Here is a 27082-nt window from a genome sequence, read left to right as displayed (position 1 = left end):
CCGGCTCCCCACCTGCAGGGGAGTCGCTTCACAGGCAGTGAAGCAGGTCTGAAGGTGTCTGTCTTTCTCTCCCCCTCTCTGTCTTCCCTTCCTCTCTCCATTTCTGTCTGTCCTATCCAACAACAATGACAACAATAATAACTACAACAATAAACAAACAACAAAGGCAAAAGGGAATAAATAAATAAATATTAAAAAAAAAAAAAGACTATGGGAGGGTCAGGCAGTAGCACAGCAGATTAAGCACACATGGTGCAAAGCTGCAAGGACCAGCATAAGGATCCCGGTTCGAGCCCCCAGCTCTCCACCTGCAGGGGGGTCACTTCACAGGAGGTGAAGCAGGTCTGCAGGTGTCTGTCTTTCTTTCTCCCTCTCTGTCTCCCCTCTTCTCTCCGTTTCTCTCTGTCCTATCCAACACCAACAACATCAATGGCAATAATCACAATAATGACAACAACAATGGGCAACAAAATGGGAAAAAATGGCTTCAGGAGCAGTGGATTTGTAGGGCAGGCACCGAGCCTTAGCCTAGAGGCAAAAAAAAAAAAAAAAAAAAAAGACTGTTCTATTTACTTGCGGTGTTTTTTGTTTGTTTGTTTTGTTTTAACCAGAGCACAGAGCACTGCTCAGCTCTGACTTATAGTGGAGCTGGGATTGAACCTGGGGTTTTGGAGCCTTGTTGACAGATCGCCTTGCTCTGTCTTCACTGACAGGAACCAGGCTGCAGGTTCTGGGCCAGTGCCCTTCACCTGTCAGGAGGCCCAGTGACCCTTGGTTCTTACCGCAGAATTATTTTGCTTCTGGCCAACTCTGAGGTCACCTGGAGAACACACTTCTTATTAGTGAATACAGGCTATAAAATGACTTGTGAAAGAGCTGTAGTCTCTGCTTAAATCAGTTTAAGGCGGCTCAGGTGGGGCTGCTTTCTCACCTCCAATGTATATATTTATACTCACCTCCAGTGTCATCCATTTTGCCCCAAAAGACACAATGTCATAATTTTTTTGATTACAGAGTAATAGTCCATGGAATATATATCCCACAACTGATTTAATTTTATTTATTAATGAGAGGGATAGGAGCAGAGAGAGAAAGAACCAGACATCACTCTGGTATATGTGCTGCTGGGGATTGAAAGCAGGACCTCATGCTTGAGAGACCAACGCTTTATCCACTGCGCCACCTCTGGACTACTCCCATAACTTCTTCAGCCAGTCATCTAATGATGGGCATTTAGGCTGCTTCTACTCTTTGGCTGTTGTGAATAATGCAGCTATGAACGTAGGGGTGCATATGTCCCTTTGAATTAGTGTTTGTGTTTTCACTAGATAAATGTGTAAGACTGGCATTGCTGGATGATAAGGTCATTACATTTTATTTTAACTTAATTTTACCAGAGCACTGCTCAGCTCTTATTTATGGTGGCGTGGGATATTGAATCTGGGACTTTGGAGCCTCAGGCATGAGAGTTTTTTTGCGTAACCATTATTCTGTCTACCCACCCTTATTTTTATTTGTTTAAGGACTGTCTATACAAACAAAATGGATGGAATTGAAGGAAATAAGTTAAAGAGATGAAAGACAATTACCAGATAGTTTGACTCATATGTGGACTCTAGAGATCTGATTTACATGAACTTGCCCCCACCCCCCCAAAAAAATTAAACAAAATAGAAGCAGTTGAACTCTTCAAAAACTTGTGAGAACTATGGTAGTTATCTTTGGGAGGGTGGGGACACAGAACTATGGTGGTGGGTGTGGTGTGGAACTATACATTGTAATCTTATAATCTTCTAACATTTTAAATAACAAATTGTAGTTTTAAAAAAAAATTATTAAATAAGTGCCAGGCAGTGGCACACCTGGTTAAGTGCACACACTACTGTGTGCAAGGACTCGAATTCAAAGCCCCTGGTCCCTACCTGCAGGGAGAACGCTTCATGAGTAGTGAAGTCGAGCTGCAGGTGTCCGTCTCTCTCCTTCTCAGTCTCCCCCTCCCCTCTCAGTTTTTCTCTATCTCTATCCAGTAAAATAAATGAATAAAATTCTTAAAAATTATTAAATAAATTATTTAAAGAAACAAAGTATATGTTTACAATATGTAGTGATCCTGAGTGATAGAGCTAACCTGTGTGATGCTAATACAAAATAAGCCAAACCTTAATTTTTTTTTTTTGCTGCCATGGTTATCGCTGGGGCTCGTTGCCAGCACTACAAAGCCACTGCTCCTGGAGGCCATTTTTTCTCATTTTGTTGCCTTTGTTGTTGTAGTTGTTATTGTTGTCACAGCTGTTGTTGTTGGATAGGACAGGGGGAAATCGAGAGAGGGAAAGAGATAAGACACCTGCAGACCTACAGGGGGAAATCGAGAGAGGAGAAGAGAAAGATAGACACCTCCAGACCCCCTTCACCACTTGCGAATCGACCCCCTGCAGGTGGGGAGCTGAGAGCTCAAACCCAGATCCTTACTCAGGTCCTTGTGCTTTGCGCCATGTGTGCTTAACCCGCAGTGCTACCACCCAGCTCCCACAAACCTTACTTTTGTTATGTTGAGGTGTGGTTTCTTTCTTTTTTTAAAAAAATATTTATTCCCTTTTGTTGCTCTTGTTTTATTGTGTAGTTATTATTGTTGCTATTAAGGTCGTCGTTGTTGGACAGGACAGAGAGAAATGGAGAGAGGAGGGGAAGACAGAGGGGAATAGAAAGATAGACACCTGCAGACCTGCTTCACCACTTGTGAAGCAACTTCTATGCAGGTGGGGAGTCAGAGGCTCCAACCGGGATCCTTATGTCGGTCCTTGCGCTTTGCGCCACCTGCACTACCTGCGCTTAACCTGCTGCGCTACCACCCGACTGCCCTAAGGTATGGTTTCTAAATCAGGGAATTCACCTGTTTAAAAAGTGTCCTTCAGTAGTTCTTAGTGTATTTGCAGAGTTGTGTAACTGTTAAGCAAACACTTAAAATTAGGGCATTTCCAGCATGAGTTCCCCACGGAAGACACCCTTTGATGGTCCTTCCCAATCTCCATTCAACCCCCTCCCCCCCGGCCCTCACCTGCAGGGGTAAAGCTTCACAAGTTGTGAAAAAGTGCTGCAGGTGTCTGTCTTCTGTCTCCCCCTTCCCTCTCAAATTTTGGACTGTCTATCCCATAAGTAAATAAATAAATAAATAAATATAATTTTAAAAATTGAGAGAGAGAGGAAGCAGCCCTGCTTCACTGCTCATGAAGCCCTCCCCTGCAGGAGGGGGTGAGGGCTTGATCCTGGGTCCTTCAGCATGGTAATGTGTGTACTCTGTCCAGTGAGCCACCATCTGGCCCCATTGGCACACTTTATGGCCCATGTAGACTTGTTTCTTCTGAACATTTTATAAGAGTGGGTCCAGAGTGTGCTGTATTTGATAGGCTTCTTTGACTTGGTTAAATGTTTTTGAGGTGGCTTTGGAATTGTTTCTTGATAAAACTGCTCTGTACCTTTTTCTTGAGAGCTTGTTTGGAGGTTCTATCAGGGGAGCTCAGCTACTTGTGTCCCCTAGACTGAAGACCAGGAGGGACGTACATGGAGCAGTGAGGGAGGAAGGGGAGATCAACTGAATCAACCTGGCGATCAATGTCGCAGGCAGATTGCCCTCACATCCTGAACCTTTTTTCTTTTCCCAAACTATTTATTTATAGGATAGAGACAGAAACTGAGAGTAGGGGAGTCGGGTGGTAGTCGGGTGGTAGTGAAGTGGGTTAAGCACGTGTGGCACAAAGTGCGAGGACCGGCGCGAGGATCCCGGTTCAAGCCCCCGGCTCCCCACCTGCAGGGGATGGTGGTGAAGCAGGTCTGCAGGTGTTTAGCTTTCTCTCCCCCCTGTCTTTCCCTCCTCTCTCCATCTCTCTCTGTCCTGTCCAACAATGACAACATCAATAACAACAACAATAAATCAATAAGGGAAACAAAAGAGAATAAATAACTAAATAAAAAAAAAACAACAGAGTGAAGGGAGACAAAGGGGGATGGAGAGAGGGAGGGAAAGAGAAAGGGAGGGAGAGACATCTACAGCTTCATGGTTTTGGGCATGTTATCTTTAACTTTAACTCTTAAATAACATGTAGACAAATAGGGATTTAGAAAATAATAGAGGAGGCCAGGCAGTGAGTGACACACACATGTTACCAGGCACAAGGACCTGGGTTCAGGCCCCTGGTCCCCACCTGCAAGGGGGAAAACTTCACAAGTGGTGAAGTAGTGCTGCAGGTGTCTTTCTGTTTCTCTCCCTCTTTATTTCTCCCTCCTCTCTGTTTCTGTCCTTTCAAATAAAAGGAAAAAATAAAGCAAAAAATTAAAATATAATAATAATACAGAACAAGTGCTTTATTTATCTGTCACTGTTTAAGCTTTATATATATATATTTTTTTTTACCAGAGCATTACACAGCTCTGGCTTAAGGTGGTGCTGAAGACTAAGCCTGGGGCTTTGGAGCCTTTGTCTTTTGCATAACCATTATGCCTCACATCATGTATTTATTATTTCCATCTTTTGTTCTGGTGTGGGCTTTTGGGGGAGGTGCCAGAGATTGAACCCATGTTCTCATACATACATCCCTGGCCCCCACTTGTTTCAATCTTCTATAGTCGTGTGAGATCAGTGTTGTTGTTCTCATGTGGAATGTCCCGGGTAGTCAGTCAAGATGAGATGCTATAAGAGTCAGAAGATGAGTGGTGTGGGTTTTGAGTCTGCACAGAGTTCTCTCTAGTTCTCTCTCCGTAAAGTGGACTGACTTCTGTTTCTCTGAAGTATGTACAAGGTCATTTTTACTACTCTTTTATTAGGGAGGACAGTGTGGAAAAGTTGAATTGCTGCCTGAGAGTGTAGTGTCCTCTAGCTGAGGGGGGTCTAAGGATAGTGGTCAGTCTAACCGAACTGGTGAGTCAGCTTCCAGCAGAGAAGAGAGCAGTTTTCTCCCCTTCTGGACTCCACTGGGCTGGCTCTGATTATTTTACTGGTGACTTTAGTGACTTTTCAGATCTTCACATACCAGGTTATAAGGAAGAGAGTGTTGTTTAAAGATGTGACAGTTTGGGCAGCAGGAAGCAGGAGTGACTACCCACTCTCCTCTGTGGAGAGGAGCTGTTTGCGTTTGTGTTTCTATATCAACTCCAGAGAAAGGCTCCCTGCCATCACGAGCTTGATGCTCTACTTCAGCTGATGACTGACTGGATTTTCATCAAAACCTTAGGGTTCTTAGAAATAAACTGCAGTCTTGAAACATCCTCTCTCTCTCTGCCATTTTGTCATATGGTTTCTTTTCTTTTTTCTTCTTAAAGATTTTTAAAATATTCCCTTTTGTTGCCCTTGTTTTATTTTTGTAGTTATTGTTGTTGTTATTGATGTCATCGTTGTTGGATAAGACAGAGAGAAATGGAGAGAGGAGGGGAAGACACCTGCAGACCTGCTTCACCTCTTGTGAAGCAATTCCCCTGCAGGTGGGGAGCCAGGGGCTTGAACCGGGATCCTTACTCAGGTCCTTATGCTTTGCGCCGCCTGTGCTTAACCTGCTGTACTACCGCCCAATTCCTTGTCATATGGTTTCTTATAGGAATGTGTGAAATTCTGAATGTTGTTAATTGGAATAATTGGAATAATTGAGAAAAGATAAGGAAACCTCCAGAAACATTGAGCGGGTGTGTGTCTATGTGTGTCTCACAGTGCCCTCGCTGGGCAGCTCCGGGGGTGCCCCTGGAGGCAGGGGCTAGGTATCTTCCTGCCTCCTTTCTACTGCCATTTCTGGGCTATGATTCATCTGTGTCTTTCCAGCAGTCTGCCACTTCACACCCAGTCACACTTATGTTTGTCGTCTGTGAGTAACTAATGAAACTAGCCTGTTATTCTCACATCTCTGTTTAATCTCATGAGTGCACAGGCCAGGATTCCTGTCAGTAGGGAGCGAGAACATTCAGGAGAGAGAGGCTGGCTGCTTGGCATCACAGAAGACATACCTCTGCCATCAGGACAGAGAGAAAGTGCCTGTTTCTGTGCTCAGACTCAGAGCAGTGGGCACGAAGTGTGGGGCTGGAGCCTCCTGCTGCTCACAGCTTACACCTGCCTTCAGGCTGGGAGCCCCTCAGATGACCACATGCACCTCAGAAACTGCCTTCCGTGGGAATTAAAGAAGGAGCATGTTGGGAGTCAGGCGGTAGCGCAGTGGGTTAAGTGCACATGGCGCAAAGCACAAGGACTAGAATAAGGATCCCAGTTGGAGCCCCCGGCTCCCCACCTGCAGGAAGTCACTTCACAGGCGGTGAAGCAGGTCTGCAGGTGTCTTTCTTTCTCTCCCCCTCTCTGTCTTCCCCTCCTCTCTCCATTTCTCTCTTTCCTATCCAACGATGACATCAACAACAATAACAACAACAATAAAAAAAAAGGGCAACAAAAAGGAAATAAATATTTTTTTTAAAAAGGAGCATGTCAGAGCAAAGTCATTTTCTTGATAATCCTGGGTCTTGTAGCTTGTGGCTTTTTCATAGTTTACAGTATAAAAATGTTATTCCCAATATATTAAGCATTCTTTAAAAAAAAAAAAAAGGCCTGGATAACTGACTAGATTATTTATGTCCTGTGAGGCAGGGGCAGAGCATCATTGCCAAGGACAGGACCTGGGCCTCCCCCTGTAGCCTGTGCTCACTGCTGCCCCCCACTCCCAACCACCTGACTGCATCCACCAGGAAATAATGCCTTGTATTGGTAGCTATCTTCTGGAGTCACATTTTAAAAAATTGTTGTTGGGTGGGGGGTAGATAGCATAATGGTTATGCAAAGAGACTGAGGCTCCGAAGTCCCAGGTTCAAGCCCCCACACCATTATAAGCCAGAGCTGAGCAGTGCTCTGGTAAAAAAAAAAAAAAAAAAAAAAAAATTGCTAGGGTTTCAGCTCTCTGGACTCACTTCTCCTATATAAACAGGGAGGCAGAGGGAGGAGAGACAGATGAGGAAAGGGGAGAGACATCACAGCTCTGGAGCTTCACGTGGAATGGAGTGGGGCCAGGCTGAAACCTGAGTCAGGCATGAAGCAGAGCAGGCCCTCTAGACCTCCTCTTCCTCAGCTGTCTGTCATACCTCCCCTAGGCATGATTTTTCACACATCTAACACATATACTCCTGACAGGTTGAGATAAATCAGATTCTCAGGAATTTTATTGTAATTTCATGCAGGTCACTAAAGATTGACACTAGATCACTAAAGACTGACAATTAAGAATTTGTCAAAAATTACAAAATTGACTTCTCATTATTTGTCCTCATTATTTGTCCATATTGACATTGATTGTGATTATTACCAGGTTCCTCCCCTGGGCTGATAGACTGAGAGAGGGAGAAAGACCTCAGCACCAAAGTTTCGTCCCGTACCCTGGGCCGAGGCACATACTGGGCTCACACAAAGCAAAGCAGACACACTCCCCAGTGAGCTGTCCCAGCCCATCCTTTGTCTTTTCACTGTAATATTTTCTGTTAAATAAAAGATACAATATAGAAAGTGAGAAGAGTGTAGGGGGAGACCAGAGCACTGCTCAAGTGCTAGCCAATGGTGGTTCTGGGAGTTGAACCTGGGACCTAGATCCTCAGACACAGAAGGCTTTTGCAGAACCATTGTGCTAGCTCCCCAGCCCATCTTCGCTCTAACTTGTAAGACTGAAGACTCCCTGTGATGTTGTGGAACAGAACTTTAGTCAAGGAAGGAAACTGCCATCAGGAAGGTGGTGCAGATGCTGCCCTCGCCTCTGCAAGTCTTGGCCACCTCTGCAAGTCTTGACTGGCTGCTTTTTTGGAGAGCTGGTATTCCCTCCCCCCAGGAGCCTCCAGCCCTTGTCGGGAGCCTAGCTGGGTGCGCAGGCTCCTTCAGGTGTGGGAGATAGTACTCAGCACCCGCTAGGGTGGAGCAGCTTTTGTGTGTTGACAACAAGAGATACTTCTTTTGTTCATCCTCAGGGTATTTAATAGGTATCCAATCTCACTCGCCACTGATGAGTCTTTAAACCAGCCTGCAGGAGCAGTGCAGAGTGAGCTCTGGTTTCTGTGTGCGTGTGTTTTGCATGGTTCCATTCCATCTCTGTGACCATGTGGTGTGTGTGTGGGGGGGTGTTAAGGTGTGAGATTAAAGGGCACAAAATTATACATATTTTTTTTGTTTTGTTTTCAGGGTTATTGCTGGGGCTCAGTGCCTGCACCCCGAATCCACTGCTCCTGGTGCCTTTTTTTCCATTGTTGTTGTTCCTGTTATTACTGTTGTTGCTGCTGCTGCCATTGTTGGATAGGACAGACAGAAATCGAGAGAGAAGAGGAAGACAGAGAGGGAGAGAAAGATAGACACCTGAAGACCTGCTTCACTGCCCGTGAAGTGACTCCCCTGCAGGTGGGGAGCCGGGGGCTGGAACCGGGATCCTTGCACCAGTCCCTGTGGTTTGCACTATGTGCGTTTAACCCAGTGCGTTATGGCCCCCTTGTTTCTTCTTCTTTTTTTTTTTTTAAAATATTTATTTATTCCCTTTTGTTGCCCTTGTTTTTATCATTGTAGTTATTGATGTTGTCATTGCTGGATAGGACAGAGAGAAATGGAGAGAGGAGGAGAAGACAGAGAGGGAGAGAGAAAGACAGACACCTGCAGACCTGCTTCACTGCCTGTGAATCGACTTCCCTGCAGGTGGGGAGCTGGGGACTTGAACCAGGATCCTTTCGCCGATCCTTGTGCTTTGCACCACCTGCGCTTAACCCACTGCCCAACTCCCACCTGTTTCTTCTTCTTCTTCTCCTTCTCCTTCTCCTTCTTCTCCTTCTCCTTCTTCTCCTTCTCCTTCTTCTTCCGTTTGCCCTTCTTCCGTAGCCAGTCAACAGCGTCAGGTTGAGCCTGATGTAAAGTTTCGAGACCTCCTTTGAATCTGGAGAGGTGGCAGTCGTTGACTATGTGGGTCATAGTCTGTCTGTAGCCGCAGGGGCAGTTCGGGTCGTCTCTGGCTCCCCAGCGGTGGAACATAGCGGCACACCGGCCATGGCCTGTTCGATAGAGATTGAGGAGGGCCCAATCATAACGTGCTAGGTCAAAGCCGGGTTGCTGAAATGTGCTGAAGAAGTTGCCAGAAGAGCAAAATTGATAAATTGCCTCCATCTATAGCCATTGCTTGTTAATAGTTTGTATCTCAGGTTTAAAGCTGCACACATGTAAGAGAGCGCCTACTTACCCTTCACCAAACCACCCCTAGCATTAATATCTTATATAACCATGTGCATTTGTCCAAGCCAGGACATTAATATTGATTGATTACCAATAACCAACACACACATTTTCTTTGAACTTTGTCAGTTTACCCATAGTACCCATTTTTCCCATCTAGTATTCAAGTCCAGACTTCAGTAGTTTGTTTGGTTTTTGTGTCTTTTTGGTGCCTCAAACCTGCTCTCTTAGAAACTTCCTTCTTGGGTGTTGGGTGGTGGCACAGTGGGTTAAGTGCACATGGTGTGAAGTGCAAAGACTGGTGCAAGGATTCCAGTTCAAGCTCCTGGCTCCCCACCTGCAGAGGGGTTGCTTCACAAGCGGTGAATTAGGTCTGCAGGTATCTATCTCTCATCCTTTCTGTCTTCCCCTCTTCTCTCAATTTCTCTCTGTCCTATCCAACAATAACAACAACAGTTGAAATGACAAGTGCAACAAAATGGGGGGGCGTGGCCTCCAGGAATAGTGGATTCATGGTGTTGGCACCTAGCCTCAGCAATAACCCTGGAGGCAAGAAAGAAAGAAAGAGAAAAAAAACTTCCTTCTTGTGGTCTGGGAGGGTGGTGCAGTTGATAAAGCACTGGACTCTCAAGCTTGAGGTCCTGAGTTCAGTCCCCAGCAGCACATGTACCAGAGTGATGTCTGGTTCTTTCTATCTTTCTCTCCTCCTTTCTCATTCATAAACAAATAAAAGTCTTAAAAGAAAGAAAAACTTCTTTCTTCATATTTGGAGAATGTCAGTCAGTAACTGTGGAATGTTCCTCAGCTGGGATGTTTGGTGTCCATTTGGAGAGATGGGCAGGGTTGCTGTGACCTCAGTGCCTCTGGTGTTGGCAGATCAGGTGACTGGTGATGGTAATCTTAATTGCTGAGTTCAAGTGCTGTCTCCTAGGTGTCACTATTATTATTATTATTTTAATATTTATTTTCCCTTTCTTTTTTTTTTTATTGTTGTTGTAGATATTGTTGTTGTCGTTGTTGGATAGGACAGAGAGAAATGGAGAGAGGAGGGGAAGGCAGAAAGAGGGAGAGAAAGATAGACACCTGCAGACCTGCTTCACCACCTGTGAAGCGACTCCCCTGCAGGTGGGGAGCCAGGGGCTCGAACCAGGATCCTCAAGCCAGTCCTCGCGCTTTGCGCCACTTGCGCTTAAATCACTGCGCTACCGCCCGGCTCCCTAGGTGTCACTATTATTAAGGTGCCATTTATGCCTTTGTAGCCAGCAGTTCTGTTGTGGGTAGATAGATGCTTGAGACTGCAGATGTCCTGTTTCTCTCTTTCTCTTCTTTTCTTTCTTCCTTTCTTTCCTTTCTTTCTTCCTTTCAAGAGCACTGCTCAGCTCTGGCTAATGATGGTGGTGCAGGGGATTGAACCTGGGACTTCGGAGCTTCAGACAAGACAGTCTCTTTGTATAGCCATTATGCTATCTACCCACTGCTCCAGATGTCCTGTTTCTTACTATACTCTCACCCACTCTTTTCAGCCTCCATTGATGATCCTTCCCTGTGGTATTTATTTATTTACTTATGTATGTATTTATAGCCTCAAGGGTTATCATTGGGGCTTGGTGCCTGTACTGTGAATCCACTGCTTCTGGATGCTATTTTTCCCATTTTTGTTGCCCTTGTTGTTGTTATTATTGTTATTGTTGGACAGGACAGAGAGAAATCGAGAGAGGAGGGGAACAGAGAGGGGGAGAGAAAGATAGACACCTGCAGACCTGCTTCACTGCTTGCGAAGCACCCCCCCCCCTGCAGGTGGGGAGCCTGGGGCTCGAACTGGCATACTTATGCTGGTCCTTGTGCTTTGCACCATGTGCGCTTAATTCACTGCACTTTTTTTTTTTTTTTTTTTGCCACCAGGATTATTGTTGGGGCTTGGTGCTAGCACTACAAATCCACTACTCCTGGAAGCCATTTTATTTCCTTTTTTCTAATTTCTATTAGATAGACAGAAATTATAAGAGGACGGGGAGATAGAGGGAAAGATAGACACCTGCTTCACCGCTCATGGAGCGGACCTCCTGCAGGTGGTGGGGGGGGCTCACACCCTAGTTCTTGCACATGGTAATATGTGTGCTTAACTGGGTGCACCACTGTCTGGTTCTGCCTGTAATCATTAATACTGTGGTGTTTGCCTACTGCTGGTCTTTCAGTTCCTGTTACTCCCTTTATCTTTAATATATGGATTTGCTTTAAGAAAGAACTGCCTCCATACCCCACATTCTTTGGTAATTTATTAGCCATACTATTCAGGTCCCATTCAAATTAACCCGTTTTTGGTCCCCTGGTCCTTCTACTCCATTTCCTCTCAGAAGAGCATGCTACTGATGACTGTGTTCACATTTGGTCACTATGTTAATAGTTCTCTTGTCGGGGTCAGGTGGTAGCACAGTGGGTTAAACACACATGGCACAAAGCTTGAAGATTTCAGTTAGAGCCCCTGGCTCCCCACCTGCAGCGGGGTTACTTCATGGGTGATAAAGCAGGACTGCATGTCTGTCTTTTTCTCCCCCGTCTGTCTTCCCCTCCTCTCTTGATTTCTCTCTGTCCTATCCAACAACAACAATAGCAATGACAACAGTAATAATGACAACAAGGGCAAAATAAATTAAAAAAAAATAATAATACTCTTGTCTGTGTGGCCAGGAAAGCACTCAGCAGGTAGAGTGCAGGTAGCTGCCTGATGCTCCTGGTTCCACCCCTGGCATCTCATGTACTGGAGTGGTGCTCTGCCTTCTCCTTCTTTCATGTGAGACTCTTCACTCTCTCATATGAAGTTAATAAGATAAATAATTAAAAACAAAGCTGATGCTTTAAAATTTTTATTTATTATTGGATAGAGACAGAGAAATTGAGAGGGGAGAGGGAAATAAGAGAGGCAGAGAGACACCTGCAACACTGCTTCACCTCTCATGAAGCGTTCCCTCTGCAGGTGAGGACCAGGGGCTTGAACCCAGGTCCTTATGCACTGGAATATGTGTGCTTAAGCAGATGCATCAACACCTGCCCCCACCTCTTTTTTTTTTTTTTAATCAGAGCAGCCTTCAGTCCTGGTTACTGGTGGTGCCAGGAACTAAACTGAACCCTAATGTATTAATATTCTTTTTTTTTTTTGCCTCCAGGGTTATTGCTGGGGCTCGGTACCTGCACCACGAATCCAGTGCTTCTGGAGGCCATTTTTTCCCTTTTGTAGCCCTAGTTGTTTTATCATTGTTGTAGTTATTATTATCGCTGTTATTGATGTCGTTGTTGTTGGATAGGACAGAGAGAAAAGGAGAGAGGAGGGGAAGACTGAGGAGCAGAGAAAGATAGACACCTGTAGACCTGCTTCACCGCCTGTGAAGCGACTTCCCTACAGGTGGGGAGCTGGGGCTTGAACCGGGATCCTTACGGCGGTCCTTACGCATGTATTAGTATTCTAATGTAAACTCTAATATTGTCCCTGCATTCTGTTGCCCCAGCCCTAAAAAAAATAAAACTCTCAACTACTATGAAGTTCAGGTCATTTATCCCAAATTAGCCTTCACAGTGTGTTTTGATGCAGAACTCTAGGAGTGTTATGTGCAGTTATGCATATTGTTTGATTGTGGGAGACTTCTGAATTCTCCGCTTTCACCTAGAATAGTTCTCCAGCTCCCCACTTTTTTTTTTTTTTTTTTTTTTTTTTTGTGGTGGGAGTCCTGTTGTGGACATTTTAAAAGATTTCTGATAGGTGTCTTGCAGACTCCCCCTCCGTGTGTTTCCTTGCCTTGGGAATGCACTTAGCTTAGCCCTTGCTGATAGGAATAGCCCCTGCACTCTGTGCTCCGCCCAGAGATGACCTCGGACCATAGTGTCACCTGTACCGGTTGTGGCTCAGCATTTGGCTGTTTTGTTGATGCCACCAGACTTCTGCACCGTCCTCCCCTTTTCCTCTGTGACTGACAGTCTGTGGGGGGATGCCTGAGGTGGCATCTGTGTTTCTTACAAGAGCCAGTTATTAACTTGATGGTTTTAAAATGGTTATATTCATTATTCAGTTATATAACTACTTATGTAGAATCAATATAGACTCATGAATTCTTACAGAAGCTTGAGATATAATTCATAAGCCATAGCATTCACCCATTTAAAAAGAACACATGCTTTGGGCTGGGAGACAGCTCACCTGGTAGAGCACATAGCCTGCTGCAGGAAAGGGCCTGGGTTCAGAATCTGGCATCACATGAGAGCTCATCTGGAGTAAAGTTCAGGCTTTTAAATATGTATATAACAACCCAGAAGGTAGCACAATGAATGAAACAATAAACCCTCAAGTGTGAGGTCCTGAGTTCAATCCCTAGCACTACGTGTGCCAGAGTGATGCTCTGGTTCTCTTCCCCCATGCTGCATTACGTACATACATATTTATATCTTTTTGAAAATATATGTAAGGTAGGTAAGATAGCAAAAGTATTTTCATCAGTGCAAGGACAGGTGTAAGGATCCCGGTTCGAGCCCCTGACTCCCCACCTACAGGGAGGTTGCTTCACAAGCGGTGAAGCAGGTCTACAGGTATCTTTCTCTCCCCCTCTCTGTTTCCCCCTCTCAATTTCTCTCTGTCCTGTCCAACAACAACAACATCAATAACAATAACAAGGGCAACAAAATGGAGAAAATGATCTCCAGGAACAGTGGATTTGCAGTGCAGGCACTTCTTCTTCTAGCGTTTGCCAGTGCAGGCACTGTGTCCCAGCAATAACTGTGGAGGCAAAAAAAAAAAAAAAAAAAAAAGTAGTAAGTACTTTCGGGAGTCGGGTAGTAGTACAGCGGGTTAAGTGCATGGGTGCGAAGGACCCACCCAAGGATCCTGGTTTGAGCTCCAGCTCCCCACCTGCAGGGGAGTCGCTTCACAGGTGGTGAAGCAGGGCTGTAGGTGTCTATCTTTCTCTCCCTCTCTCTGTCTTCCCTTCCTCACTCCATTTCTCTCTGTCCTATCTAACAATGACGACGACAATAATAACCACAACAAAAATAACCACAACAACAATTAAAAACACAACAAGGGTAACAAAAGGGAAAATAAGTAAATATAAAAAAAATTTTTTTTAAAGTACTTTAAGGAGTTGGGCCGTAGTGCAGTGGGTTAAGCGCAAGTGGCACAAAGCGCAAGGATCACCTAAAGATCCTGGTTCAAGCCCGCAGCTCCCCACCTGCCAGGGAGTTGCTTCACAGGTAGTGAAGCAGGTCTGCAGGTGTCTATCTTTCTCTCCCCCTGTCTTCCTCTCCTCTCTCCATTTCTCTCTGTCCTATCCAACAACAGTGACATCAATAACAATAATAACTACAACAATAAAACAAGGGCAACAAAAGGGAATAAATATTTTTTTTAAAAAAATTACTTTGATCCCTGATGTTCCAAAGTCCCAAGTTCAATCCCCAGAACCCATACGCCAGAGCTGAGCAGTGATCTTTTGTGTCTCTCTGTCTCTCCCTCTGTGTATGTATCTTTCTTTCTGTGTCTCTCAATAAAATGAAAAATAAAATATATTTAGAAAGAGAAGAGAAAAATCTGTGTGTAAGGAGTGGGTGAGTAAAGGCATCCTTTGATCAGATTTTTACCAAAATACTTGGTAAATTAAGAGAGTAAAAAAATATTTGAGTGCCCATAAATAGAAATGGGTAGAGAGGGCACAAACTGTGTTGGTGCACTCTGCAGTGGTGACTTTGTAGGTTTCTTCCTTTATTTTTTAATATTTATTTATACCCTTTTGTTGCCCTTATTGTTTTATTGTTGTAGTTATTATTGTTGCTGTTGATATCGTTGTTGGATAGGACAGAGAAATGGAGAGAGGAGAGGAAAACAGAGAGGGGGAGAGAAATATAGACACCTGCAGACCTGCTTCACTGCCTGTGAAGAGACTCCCCTTCAGGTGAGGAGCGGGGGCTTAACCCAGTTTCCTTACGCTGGTTTGTGTACCTGTGCTTAACCAACGCTGAGCTACCGCCTGACTCCCTGCCCTTGTTGTTTTATTGTTGTAGATATTGTTGTCGTCATTGTTGGGTAGGACAGAGAAATGGAGAGAGGAGGGGAAGACAGAAGGGGGGGGAGAGTTGGGCAGTAGCGCAGCAAGTTAAGCACAGGTGGCGCAAAGCGCAAGGACTAGTGTAAGGATCCCAGTTCGAGCCCCCAGCTCCCCACCTGCAGGGGAGTTGCTTCACAGGCGGTAAAGCAGGTCTGCAGGTGTCTATATTTCTCTTCCCCTCTCTGTCTTTTCCTCATCTCTCCATTTCTATCTGTCATATCCAACAACAACAATATTAACTACAACAATAAAGCAACAAGGGCAACAAAAGGGAATAAATAAATAAATAAAAGGGGGGAGAGAAAGATAAACACCTACAGACCTGCCTCACCGCTTGTGAAGTGACCCCGTGCAGGTGGGGAGTCGGGGGCTCGAACCAGGATTCTTTTTTTTTTAATATTTATTTTATTTATTTATTCCCTTTTGTTGCCCTTGTTGTTTTATTGTTGTAGTTATTATTGTTGTTGTCGTTGTTGGATAGGACAGAGAGAAATGGAGAGAGGAGGGGAAGACAGAGAGGAGGAGAGAAAGACAGACACCTGCAGACCTGCTTCACCGCCTGTGAAGCGACTCCCCTGCAGGTGGGGAGCCGGGGTTCGAACCGGGATCCTTATGCCGGTCCTTGTGCTTTGCGCCACCTGCACTTAACCCGCTGCGCTACAGCCCGACTCCCCCTTCAAACCAGGATTCTTACACAGGTCCTTGCGCTTTGCACCACCTGTGCTTAACCTGCTGCGCCACCGCCTGACTCCCAGGTTTCTTCCTTTTTGTAAAAAAAAGATTAAAATTTTTAAAAAAATATTTATTCCCTTTTGTTGCCCTTGTTGTTTTACTGTTGTAGTTCTTATCATTGTTGTTACTGATGTCCTCATTGGATAAGATAGAGAGAAATGGAGAGAGGAGGGGAAGACAGAGAGGGGGAGAGAAAAACACACCTGCAGCCCTGCTTCACTGCTTGTGAAGTGACTCCCCTGCAGGTGGGGAGCTGGGGGCTCGAACTGGGATCCTTATGCTGGTCCTTGAGCTTTGCGTCACGTGCACTTAACCCGCTGTGCTATCTTTTTTAAAGATTTCTGAAAATATTTATTTCCTTTTGTTGCCCTTGTTTTATTGTTGTAGTTATTGTTGTTGTTGATGTCATTGTTGCTTAGGGCAGAGAGAAATGGAGAGAGGAGGAGAAGACAGAGAGGAGGAGAGATAGACACCTGCAGACCTGTTCACCGCTTTTGAAGCCACTCCCCTGCAGGTGGGGAGCCGGGGGAGGTTTCTTCCTTTTAAAGTCTGGCCAGAGGAGGGAGTTAGATGATGGTGCACCTGGTTGAGTGCACATATTGCCATGCACTTACAGAGGGGAAGCTTCACGAGTGATGAAGCAGGACTACAGGTCTGTCTCTCTCTCTCTCCCTCTCTCTCTCTCTCTCTTCTCTCTCTCTCTCTCCAGTTCCATTCCCCTCTCAATTTCTTTCTGTTCTGTCAAATAAATAGATATTTAAAAAAAATGTTAAATAAAGTCTGGCTGGTCAGAAACAGGAGAGGAGTCCGAGAGATGGCATCTTTGGGCTCTGTCACCAGCCATACTTGGCTGCCACACCTGTGTTTATCCAAGATTTTTGTTCAGGGTCTCCCTGTCTGTGCTAATACAGCCACTTTTCCATCAGAAGTAATGGAAGGAAAATGGCAGTTCTTCTCTTTGTATGAATTCTCTTTTTTTAAATCTTTATTTATTTATTGGATAGAGACAGCCAGAAATTGAGAGGGAAGGAGGTGATAGAGAGGAAGAGAGACAGACACCTGCATCACTGCTTTACCACTTGCGAAGTTTTCTCCCTGCAGGTAGGGACTGGGAGCTTGAACCTGGGTCCTTGCACACTGTAACATGTGTGTTCAGCCAAGTGCACCACCACCCAGCCCCTCTTTGTAGGACTTCTTTGTTTTGTATTTATTTGCTGACCAGTCTTTGTTGTGCATGCCAATCTGCATCTTAGTTTGAAGGGCCAGGCAGTAGTGCTCCCAGCTGAGTGCACGTTACAATGCACAGGCACCCAGTTCAAGTCCCTACTCCCCACATGTGTTTCTTTGTCTCCTCCTCCCCCTCTCAATTATTTTTATCCTCCAGGGTTATCATTGGGGCTTGGTGCCTGCACTACGAACCCACTACTCCTGGTGGTCTGTTGTTGTCATTGTTGCTACTGTTATTGTTGGATAAGACAGAGAGAAATGGAGAGAGGAGGGGAAGACAGAGAAGGGGAGAGAAAGATAGACACCTGCAGACCTGCTTCACCACCTGTGAAGTGACTCCCCTGCAGGTGGGGAGCTGGGACTCGAACCGGGATCCTTACGTGGGTCCTTGCGCTTCATGCCATGTGCACTTAATCTGGTGCACAGTATGCCCAGCCCCCTCACCCCCTCATTTTTTATCTCCTATCAAGAGGAAGGAAGGAAGGAAGGGAGGGAGGGAGGGAGGGAGGGAGGGAGGGAAAAATGGCCACCAGAAGCAGTGGATCTTTTGTATAGGCACCAAATCTCGGTGATAACTGTTGTGGCAAAACAAGTAAAATTAAAAAATCACCTTATTTGAAATGAAGGAAAGAGAGGATTAGGGAAAAATGCAGGTTTAGAATTTAGAAGATGATATTCTAGTTTCATTTTGACATCCTGGTTCAGTTTAGTGTAAGCACAAAAGATATTTTCATTATTCCTGCTCAGTTACAATTTAAAACGAGAAAGTTTATATTTTGATATGCAGGTGGTCTCTAAACATTGCAATTACAGAGCATCCTTCTGGTGCCTCTTCTGTTCAGAGTAAGTGCTATGATTATCCCTCTGCATTTAATTATTGCTTCAGCTTGCCCAGGCTTGATTAAAGGCATTCACTGGTGTCAAGACAGGGCAGGAGACACACCTGCTTTCCTCATTACTAGAGCCCTTCGGAGAAATGCTTGAGGACTTCACTTGTGGGCGAGAGCTTAGCATTATTCAGGAGGTTTTAGCATGGTGGTAGTGGTGCGGGGATTGGGGAGGAGTAGGGTGACTTCTGTTCATAATATAAATGCCAGAGTGTTTTGTGGGGAAAGTCACCACAGCTGTTCATAATATAAATGCCAGAGTGTTTTGTGGGGAGAGTTCACTGCTCCTGAAGCTTCTCCCTTGTGTGGAGGTTTCCTGTGGTTCTGGGGGCTCAAATAAAGGTCCTGTATGGTAAAGTTTGCATATTCCTGACCCCAGGAGTATTTTTTTCAGTTTTTTAGGTAGAATTTTTTTTTTTTTTGCCTCCAGGGTTATCGCTGGGGCTTGGTGCCTGCACTACGAATCCACTGCTCCTGGAGACCATTTTTCCCCATTTTTGTTGTTGAATAGAATAGAGAGATTGAGAAAGGAGAGGAAGATGGGGGGGGGTGAAAGATAGACACCTGCTGACCTGCTTCACCGCTTGTGAAGTGACTCTGCTGCAGTTGGGGATCTGGAGGCTCAAACTGGGATCCTCTCTCTGGTCCTTGCACTTCGTACTAGATGTGCTTAACCTTGTGTACCACTGCCCAGCCCCCTTGATTTTTTTTTTTTTTTTCTAAATAAGAGCACTGCTCAGCTCTGGCTGATGGTGGTGCTGAGGATTGAACCTGGGACCTTGGAGCCTCAGACATGAGTCTGTTTGCATCACCATTATGTTATCTACCCACCCTAGACCCTTTCTCTGTCTCTCTTTCTTTCTTTCAAGATGTATCTATTTATTTGTGATAGAGGAGAGAATATTAGAGCATTACTCTGAGACATGTGATGTCTGTGACTGAACTTATTAGCATCTTGTAATTGGAAGTCCAGTGCTGTAGTCACCACACTACCACTTAGCAGCTTTTAGAACTTTGGCAAATGTATACTAATATAGCAAAATGCTAACAGTATTCTAGAAGTGTATTAATAATGCTAAGATTTTAAATTATGTGAAGAAGATGTAAAGGCTGGGGGCCAGATGGTGGCACACCTGGTTGAATGCACATGTTACAATGTGCAAGGATCTGGATTTGAGATCTGCAGGGGTAAAGCTTTGTGAGTGGTGAAGCAGTATGGCAGGAATCTGTCTCCCTCTCTATCATCCCTTCTTTCAATTTCTGGCTGTCTCTATTCAATAAATAAAGATAATGTCCAACAACAGATGAGTGGCTGAGCAAATTGTGAGATATATATATATATATATATACTCAGCTATAAAAAAATGGTGATTTCACCGTTTTCAGCAGATCTTGGATGGACCTTGAAAAATTCATGTTAAGTGAAATAACCCAGAAACAGAAGCATGAATATGGGATGATCTTACTCTCAGGCAGAAGTTGAAAAACAAGATCAGAAGAGAAAACACAAGTAGAACCTGAACTGGGTTGGCGTATTGCACCAAAGTAAAAGACTCTGTGGTGGGTGGGTGGGGGAGAATACAGACCCAAGAAGGATGACAGAGGACCTAGTGGGGGTTGTATTGTTATATGGAAAACTGTGTGAAATGTTATGCATGTACAAACTATTGTATTTACTGTTGAATGTAAAACATTAATTCCCCAGTAAAGAAATTTTTTTAAAAATGGTGACTTCACCATTTTCAGCCCATTTTGGATGGAGCTTGAAGAAATCATGTTAAGTAAAATAAGTCAGAAACAGAAGGATGAATATGGGAAGACCTCACTCTCAGGCAGAAATTGAAAAACAAGATCAGCAGAGAAAACACAAGTAGAACCTGAACTGGAGTTGGTGTATTGCACCAAAGTAAAAGACTCTGGGGTGGGTTGGACAAGAGTAAAGGATGACAGAGGACCTAGTGGGGGTTGTACTGTTATGTGGAAAACTGAGAAATGTTATGCATGTACAAACTATTGTATTTACTGTTGACTATAAAACATTAATCCCCCAATAAAGAAATTTAAAAAATAAAGATAAAAAACAAATTATTTATTAATGAGAAGGAATCAGAGCATCACTCTAGCACATGGGCTGCTGGGAATTGAACTGTGAGGACCTCATAGTTGAAGGTCCAACTTTGTAATCACTACACCAACTCCTGGGTCACATAACTGACTTTTATTTTAATGAGCATCAGTAATTTTACTGCTTCTAGACTCCTTTCTCATTCAGAGAGTTGGGTACAGAGAGACAAATGGGAAAGAGATCACATCCTAGAGCTACCCCCAGTACTGCAGCTTTTACATGTGGCACCAGGACAGATCAAGGCATGGGGGCTGCTCACATGGCAAGGCCCTGTGAGCCCTACACAGTGAGATATTCCTCCAGCCCTGTATCTACACACAAACTTGTTTTTTTCCTCTGTTTTGAATTGGAGTAAGAGAATCGGTTGATTTTGACTGTCTGGTGATGTCCTGTAAAGGTCCTTGGGGGAGCCAGTGAGTGAGCGAGCATACACCTCCATGCCTGTCTGTATCTGCTGGGTTTTTGAGTCTGATCGAGGGCAAATAGTCAGGGTGTTGGAGATAGTGTGTAAACCCCAGTGCATTGTGGATTATCAACATTTACAGGACCCTCTAGACTAAAGCATCAAACCCTGGTATTTGTGCTAGAGCCAGGAAAAACCACACTTGCATTTGAAGTCACAAAATCTGTCTTATGTAGAGCCTTGTATTTATATCCCCCCCACACACACACACTTCCCTAATAAAAACCCAGAATACGTAGAGCTGAGAACCATTTCTGGCCTTGTTTCACATTCTGCTCTTTCCAAAATCGTCACAAAAAAAAAAAACCTTTGAACTAGGAATTGTCAAAAGTAAAAGCTTAACTAATTTGATGGGCTTGGTTTCTCAGTTTAAGGCAGTAATAAGATTTCATTTGTGCTGTTTTGTCCTTTCATCAAGTAAGTTTATCTCCTACTGGCGTTAAGTTCATCTGTACTTAGTCTCTGTGGTTGACATTCACATGGATCCTCAGCTTTCATCCATGTTGAACTGGAAGATCTCTTAATGGCCTAGATCATTTTCAAAAGATTAATTTATTAATGAGAGAGAGAGAGAGAGAGAGAGAAAATGCGTTTACTCTGGCACATGTTTGGAACACCTGGCTTGACCAACACTTTTATCCATTGCGCCAGCTCCCAGTCCATACCTGACCTAGATTTTATTTTTAATGTTTCTATGCAGTTTTTTTTATTAGTGGTTTAATAATGATTGACAAGATTGTGGGATAAGAGGGGTATAATTCCATATAGTTCCCAACACCAGAGTTGCATATCCCCTCCCCTCCATTGGAAGTTTCCCTATTCTTTATCTCTGTGGGAATATGGACCAAAATTCTTTATGGGGAGCAGAAGGTGGAGGTCTGGCTTTTGTAATTGCTTCTCTGCTGGGCATGGATAGGCATTGGCAAGTTGATCCATTACTCCCAGCCTATTTCTATCTCTCCCTAGTGGGGCAGGGCTCTGGGGAGGTGGGGATCCAGGACACATTGGTGAGGTCATCTGCCCAGGGAAGTCAGGTTGGCATCATGATGGCATCTGCAACTTGGTGGCTGGAAAGCATTAAGATATAAAGCAGAGGTTGGGGATAGATAGCATAATGGTTATGCAAACAGACTTTTATGCCTGAGGCTCCAAAGTCCCAGGTTCAATCGCCCGTACCACCATAAGCCAGAGTTGAGCAGTGCTCTGGTAAGAAATACTAATAAGGGGGCCAGGTGGATAGCACATCGGGTTAAGTACACATGGTAAGAAGTGCAAGGACCAGTTCAAGGATCTTGGTTCAAGCCCCTGGCTCCCCACCTGCAGGTGGTCGCTTCACAAGTGGTGAAGCAGGTTTGCAGGTGTCTATCTTTCTTTCCCCCTCTCTGTCTTCCCTTCCCCTCTCAATTTCTCTCTATCCTGTCCAACAACAACAACAGCTGCAACAACGATAACAATAATGGCAACAAGGGCAAGAAAAAATGTCCTCCAGGAGCAGTGGATTCATAGTGCAGGCACTGAGCCCCAGCGATAACCCTGGAGGCAAAATAAATAAATAAAACTTTAAAGGGGGGGGGGGGGAGTCCAGCGGTAGCACAGCAGGTTAAGTGCACGTGGCGCAAAGCGTGAGGATCCACATGAGAATCCAGGTTCGAGCCCCCAGCTCCCCACCTGCAGGGGAGTCGCTTCACAGGCAGGGAAGCAGGTCTGCAGGTGTCTATCTTTCTCTCCCCCCTCTGTTTTCCCCTCCTTTCTCTGTCCTATCCAACAATGACGACATCAACAACAATAATAACTACAACAGCAATAAAAAAAGGGGGGGCAACAAAAAGGAAATAAATAAATATTAAAAGATATTTTTTTTAAAAAAGGTGCAATTCCAAGTGGATCAAGGTCTTGGATGTTAGACCACAAACTATCAGATACTTAGAGGAAAATATTGGCAAAACTCTTTTCCACATAAGTTTTAAAGACATCTTCAATGAAACGAATCCAATTACAAAGAAGACTAAGACAAGCATAAACTTATGGGACTACTTAAAATTAAAAAGCTTCTGCACAGCTAAAGAAACTACTACCCCAAACCAAGAGACCCCTCACAGAATGGGAGAAAATCTTTACATGCCATACATCAGACAAGAGGCTAATAACCAGCATATATAAAGAACCTGCAATTCTCAACAACAAGACAACAAATAACCCCATCCCAAAATGGGGGAAGGACATGGATAGAATATTCACCACAGAAGAGATCCAAAAGGCCAAGAAACACATGAAAAAATGCTCCAAGTCTCTGATTGTCAGAGAAATGCAAATCAAGACAACAGTGAGATACCACTTCACTCCTGTGAGAATGTCATACATCAGAAAAGGTAACAGCAGCAAATGCTGGAGAGGGTGTGGGGTCAAAGGAACCCTCCTACACTGCTGGTGGGAATGTCAATTGGTCCAACTTCTGTGGAGAACAGTCTGGAGAACTCTCAGAAGGCTAGAAATGGACCTACCTTATGATCCTCAATTCCTCTCCTGGGGATATATCCTAAGGAACCCAACACACCCATCCAAAAAGATCTTTGTACACATATGTTCTTGGCAGCACAATTTGTAATAGCCAAAACCTAGAAGCAACCCACATGTCCAACAACAGATGAGTGGCTGAGCAAGTTGTGGTATATATACACAATGGAATACTACTCAGCTATAAAAAATGGTGATTTCACCGTTTTCAGCAGATCTTGGATGGATCTTGAAGAAATCATGTTAAGTGAAATAAGTCAGAAACAGAAGAATGAATATGGGATGGTCTCACTCTCAGGCAGAAGTTGAAAAACAAGATCAGAAAAGAAAACACAAGTAGAACCTGAACTGGAATTGGCGTATTGTGCCAAAGTAAAAGACTCTGGGGTGGGTGGGTGGGGAGAATACAGATCCAAGAAGGATGACAGAGGACCTAGTGGGGGTTGTATTGTTATATGGAAAACTGTGAAATGTTATGCGTGTACAAACTATTGTATTTACTGTTGAATGTAAAACATTAATTCCCCAATAAAGAAATTAAATTTTCAAAAAAGTGCATGGCTCAGGTTAAGAGCACATGGCCCCGAGTGCAAGGACCAGTGTAAGGATCCCGGTTCAATCCCCCAGCTCCCCAACTGCAGGAGGATCACTTCACAAGCGGTGAAGTGGGTCTGCAGGTGACTGACTTTATCTTTCTCTCCCTCTCTGTCTTTGCCTCCTGTCTCAATTTCTTTCTGTCCTATCCAACAACAATGGCAGTAATAATGACAATAATGATAACAACAACAATAAACAACAAAGGCATCAAAAGGGAAAAAATGGCCTCTAAGAGCAGTGGATTCATAGTGCAGGCATCAAGCCTCAGTGATAACCTTGGGGGTAATAGTAATAATAATAATAATAATAAAAGATATAAAGCAGAATAATTTGTTTAATAATCAGGAACCTAAAGGTAAGAGTATAGCAGATGAAATTTGGGGTCTTCATGTTGGAAGAAGCTAGGAAGTCTATTTTAGGTATATTCCTTGACTTGACTAATTTTTGGAGCCTGATAGCTAACTTACAGGTGGGCCAGGAGTATTTTTTGCGAAGATGTTGTCAGAGTTGGCTAGGACTAGAAAGCTAAATCAGGGCAGAGATTAATTCCCAAATACAGGAACAGTTAACTGTAAACTTTTATACTATAAAATAAATATTGTTAACTGTAAACTCCATTGACCTAGGGCTCATGTCTATTCATATTCAGCACAAGAGCCTGTGTGATGTCTGCATCCCTATCAGTCTGAGCTCATATTCTGTGGTCATAGCTGGCAACATTCTAGGCTGCACTCATTTCAGGACCTATCATTCTCGAGTGGCAGAGTAGTTTGACCCAGCCTCCCTTTGGAAGCTACTGTCAGGGCAAGGTCCTATAGAGGCCCACAGAGGGTTTATGATGTTGTTCCTGATGTGGATGACCAGTGATGGTAGAGAGAGGGATCTGTTACACTGACCTCGATTTTAAGGTAGTCTGTGGGCTGGTGTATGATGCTACTAGGCACAGTCTAATTCTCCTACTACTTGCTTCAAAAAATGTTAAAGTATGTTTGATATTTAGGTGGAATTTAGAGGCCAGAATGAGGTTCTGTTTTTGTGATTTAACTTTATTTATTTATTTTTTAACATTTTTCTTTATTTGAGGGATTAATGTTTTTTTAATTAATTTTTTTATTATTGTTTTATTATTGTTGTTGATGTCGTCGTTGTTGGATAGGACAGAGAGAAATGGAGAGAGGAGCGGAAGACAGAGGGGGAGAGAAAGACTACTGCAGATCTGCTTCACCGCTTGTGAAGTGACTCCTCTGCAGGTGGAGAACTGGAGGCTCGAACCGGGATCCTTACACCGGTCCTTACACTTTGCGCCACCTGCGTTTAACCTGCTGTGCTACTGCCCAGCTCCCGGGGGATTAATGTTTTATATTTGACAGTGAATCCAATAGTTTGCACATGCATAACATTTCTCAGTTTTCCATATAACAATACAATACAACCCCCATCAAGTCCTCTGTCATCCTTTTTCAGGACCTGTACTCTTGTGATTTAACTTTATGCACAGCTTCCCAAATTTTTTTATTCATCATCAAAGAATGAAAAATATGGGGCCAGGTGGTGGCACACCTGGCTGAGTGCACGTGCTATGATGCTCAAGGATCCGGGCTCAAGCCCCCGATCCCTACGTGCAGGGGGAAAGCTTTTTGAGTGGTGAAGCAGAGTTGCAGGTGTCTATCTTCCCTCACCACCTTCCCTCTCGATTTATGGCAGTCTGTCTAATAAATAAATACATTTTAAAAACTTACATAGTGTGAAAAATAATAATACTGTAGCCAGAAAGATAGCTTGCCTGGGGGGACACCCACTCTTCCATGGTTGTGGCTCAGTCCTACCGCCAGCATGGGAGTTCAGCAGCACTTAGGGAGACTTCAGTTTGTGGTGTCTGTCTCTCCTCTCTCTGTGTCTCTCCCTGAATAGTCAGCCTGAAACAAGCTGGAGGCAGCAAAAAAGAGAGAGAGAGGAATGAAGGAAGGACGGAAGGATGGAAAGAAGAAAATAAGTGCTTGTTGATAGACTTGCTTTGAGGACTAGTGCATGAAAATACTCAGCACTGTGTCCAGGACAGAAGGAGCTCAGCCCTTGATTTAAAAGGACATCCCTCTGGGCCAGAGGTCTGTGGTTTCTATCTTGTCCTTACTGTGCTGGTGTTTGTGTCGAGTCCTCTGAGGAGGCTGTGTGAGCGAGACACATCCCCGTTTATCAGTGTGAGCAGTGGCCCCGAATACAGGACCCACTGGCTCAGAGTAGATACTTGGGAAAGGTGAGACTGCCACGGTCTTCACAGGGTTTCTTCTCTAGCTAACATGCTTTTGCATTTTGTTGACAGCACCTTTGAAGATGAGACCATGAGGCTCAGGCAGCTGAAGCTGGACAATCAGGTGAGTGGCCTCTGAAGTCAGGCGAGAGCTCTGCTGCCGATGATGATGCCTGTTGTGTGGGCTTAGTGGCAGCAGAGTGGCTGTAGGGGGTGGGAGTGGGGGGAGGCTCAGTCTGAGTTACTGTTTGCTTAGCTGAGGCTCCGGCCAGACCAAAGTGCTTTGAGGCCACCAGTGATTATCTGGCCTGGAATTTGTCATCATGGAAGTTCCCTGGCACCTGTTGTAAGAATTAGAAGAATGTGGGGGTCGGGCGGTGGCTCAGTGGGTTAAGCACATGTGGCGCAAAGCGCAGGGACCGGCGTAAGGATCCCAGTTCGAGCCCCCGGCTCCCCACCTGCAGGGGAGTCGCTTCCCAAGCGGTAAAGCAGGTCTGCAGGTGTCTGTCTTTCTCTCCCCCTCTGTCTTCCCCTTCTCTCTCCATTTCTCTCTGTCCTATCCAACAACGCACAGCATCAACAGTGGCAATAATAATAATAACCACAACGAGGCTATAACAACAAGGGCAACAAAAGGGGGAAAAATGGCCTACAGGAGCGGTGGATTCATGGTGCAGGCACCAAGCCCAACAATAACCCTGGAGGAAAAAAAAAAAGAATTAGAAGAATGTTTCTGTTAGCAAGCAAGCTGTTCTTTGTTTTTTAATTGGGGAAATGATGGTTTACAGGAAAGTTGTTGACACACCAGTACAGTCTGTCATCTCCCTGTGATAAGTATCTGCACCATTCCCACCACCCACTCAAGTCCTTCTTTGCCATCGTGTCACCTGAGTCCTTAGGGGCCAGGCAAGTGCATGCATGCAGCTGGGCACAGAATTGGCTCCCATGACTGCTGCTCTTTTCCTTCACAACACTAAGAGCCCTGTGAATCA

General features: G+C 44.5%; 1 protein-coding gene across 3 annotated transcripts in view; it reads left to right on the top strand.

Annotated features, from left to right (window-relative positions):
- TULP3 (TUB like protein 3) overlaps positions 1-27082 on the top strand; it is a 57383-nt gene that overhangs the window by 6342 nt on the left and 23959 nt on the right. For 2 of the 3 annotated variants that reach the window (XM_060190284.1, XM_060190283.1), the window contains exons 2-3: positions 16449-16543; positions 26163-26214. In XM_060190284.1, the coding sequence (XP_060046267.1) occupies positions 26182-26214 (33 nt within the window). In that variant the 5' untranslated portion in view covers positions 16449-16543; positions 26163-26181. The remainder of the gene's footprint in view (positions 1-16448; positions 16544-26162; positions 26215-27082) is intronic. The other variant, XM_016189635.2, reaches the window with a different exon arrangement.

This window comes from Erinaceus europaeus, chromosome 4 (assembly GCF_950295315.1).
Source record: "Erinaceus europaeus chromosome 4, mEriEur2.1, whole genome shotgun sequence".
In the NCBI taxonomy this organism is placed as follows: domain Eukaryota; kingdom Metazoa; phylum Chordata; class Mammalia; order Eulipotyphla; family Erinaceidae; genus Erinaceus; species Erinaceus europaeus.
This window is presented reverse-complemented; position numbering and strand designations above follow the sequence as displayed.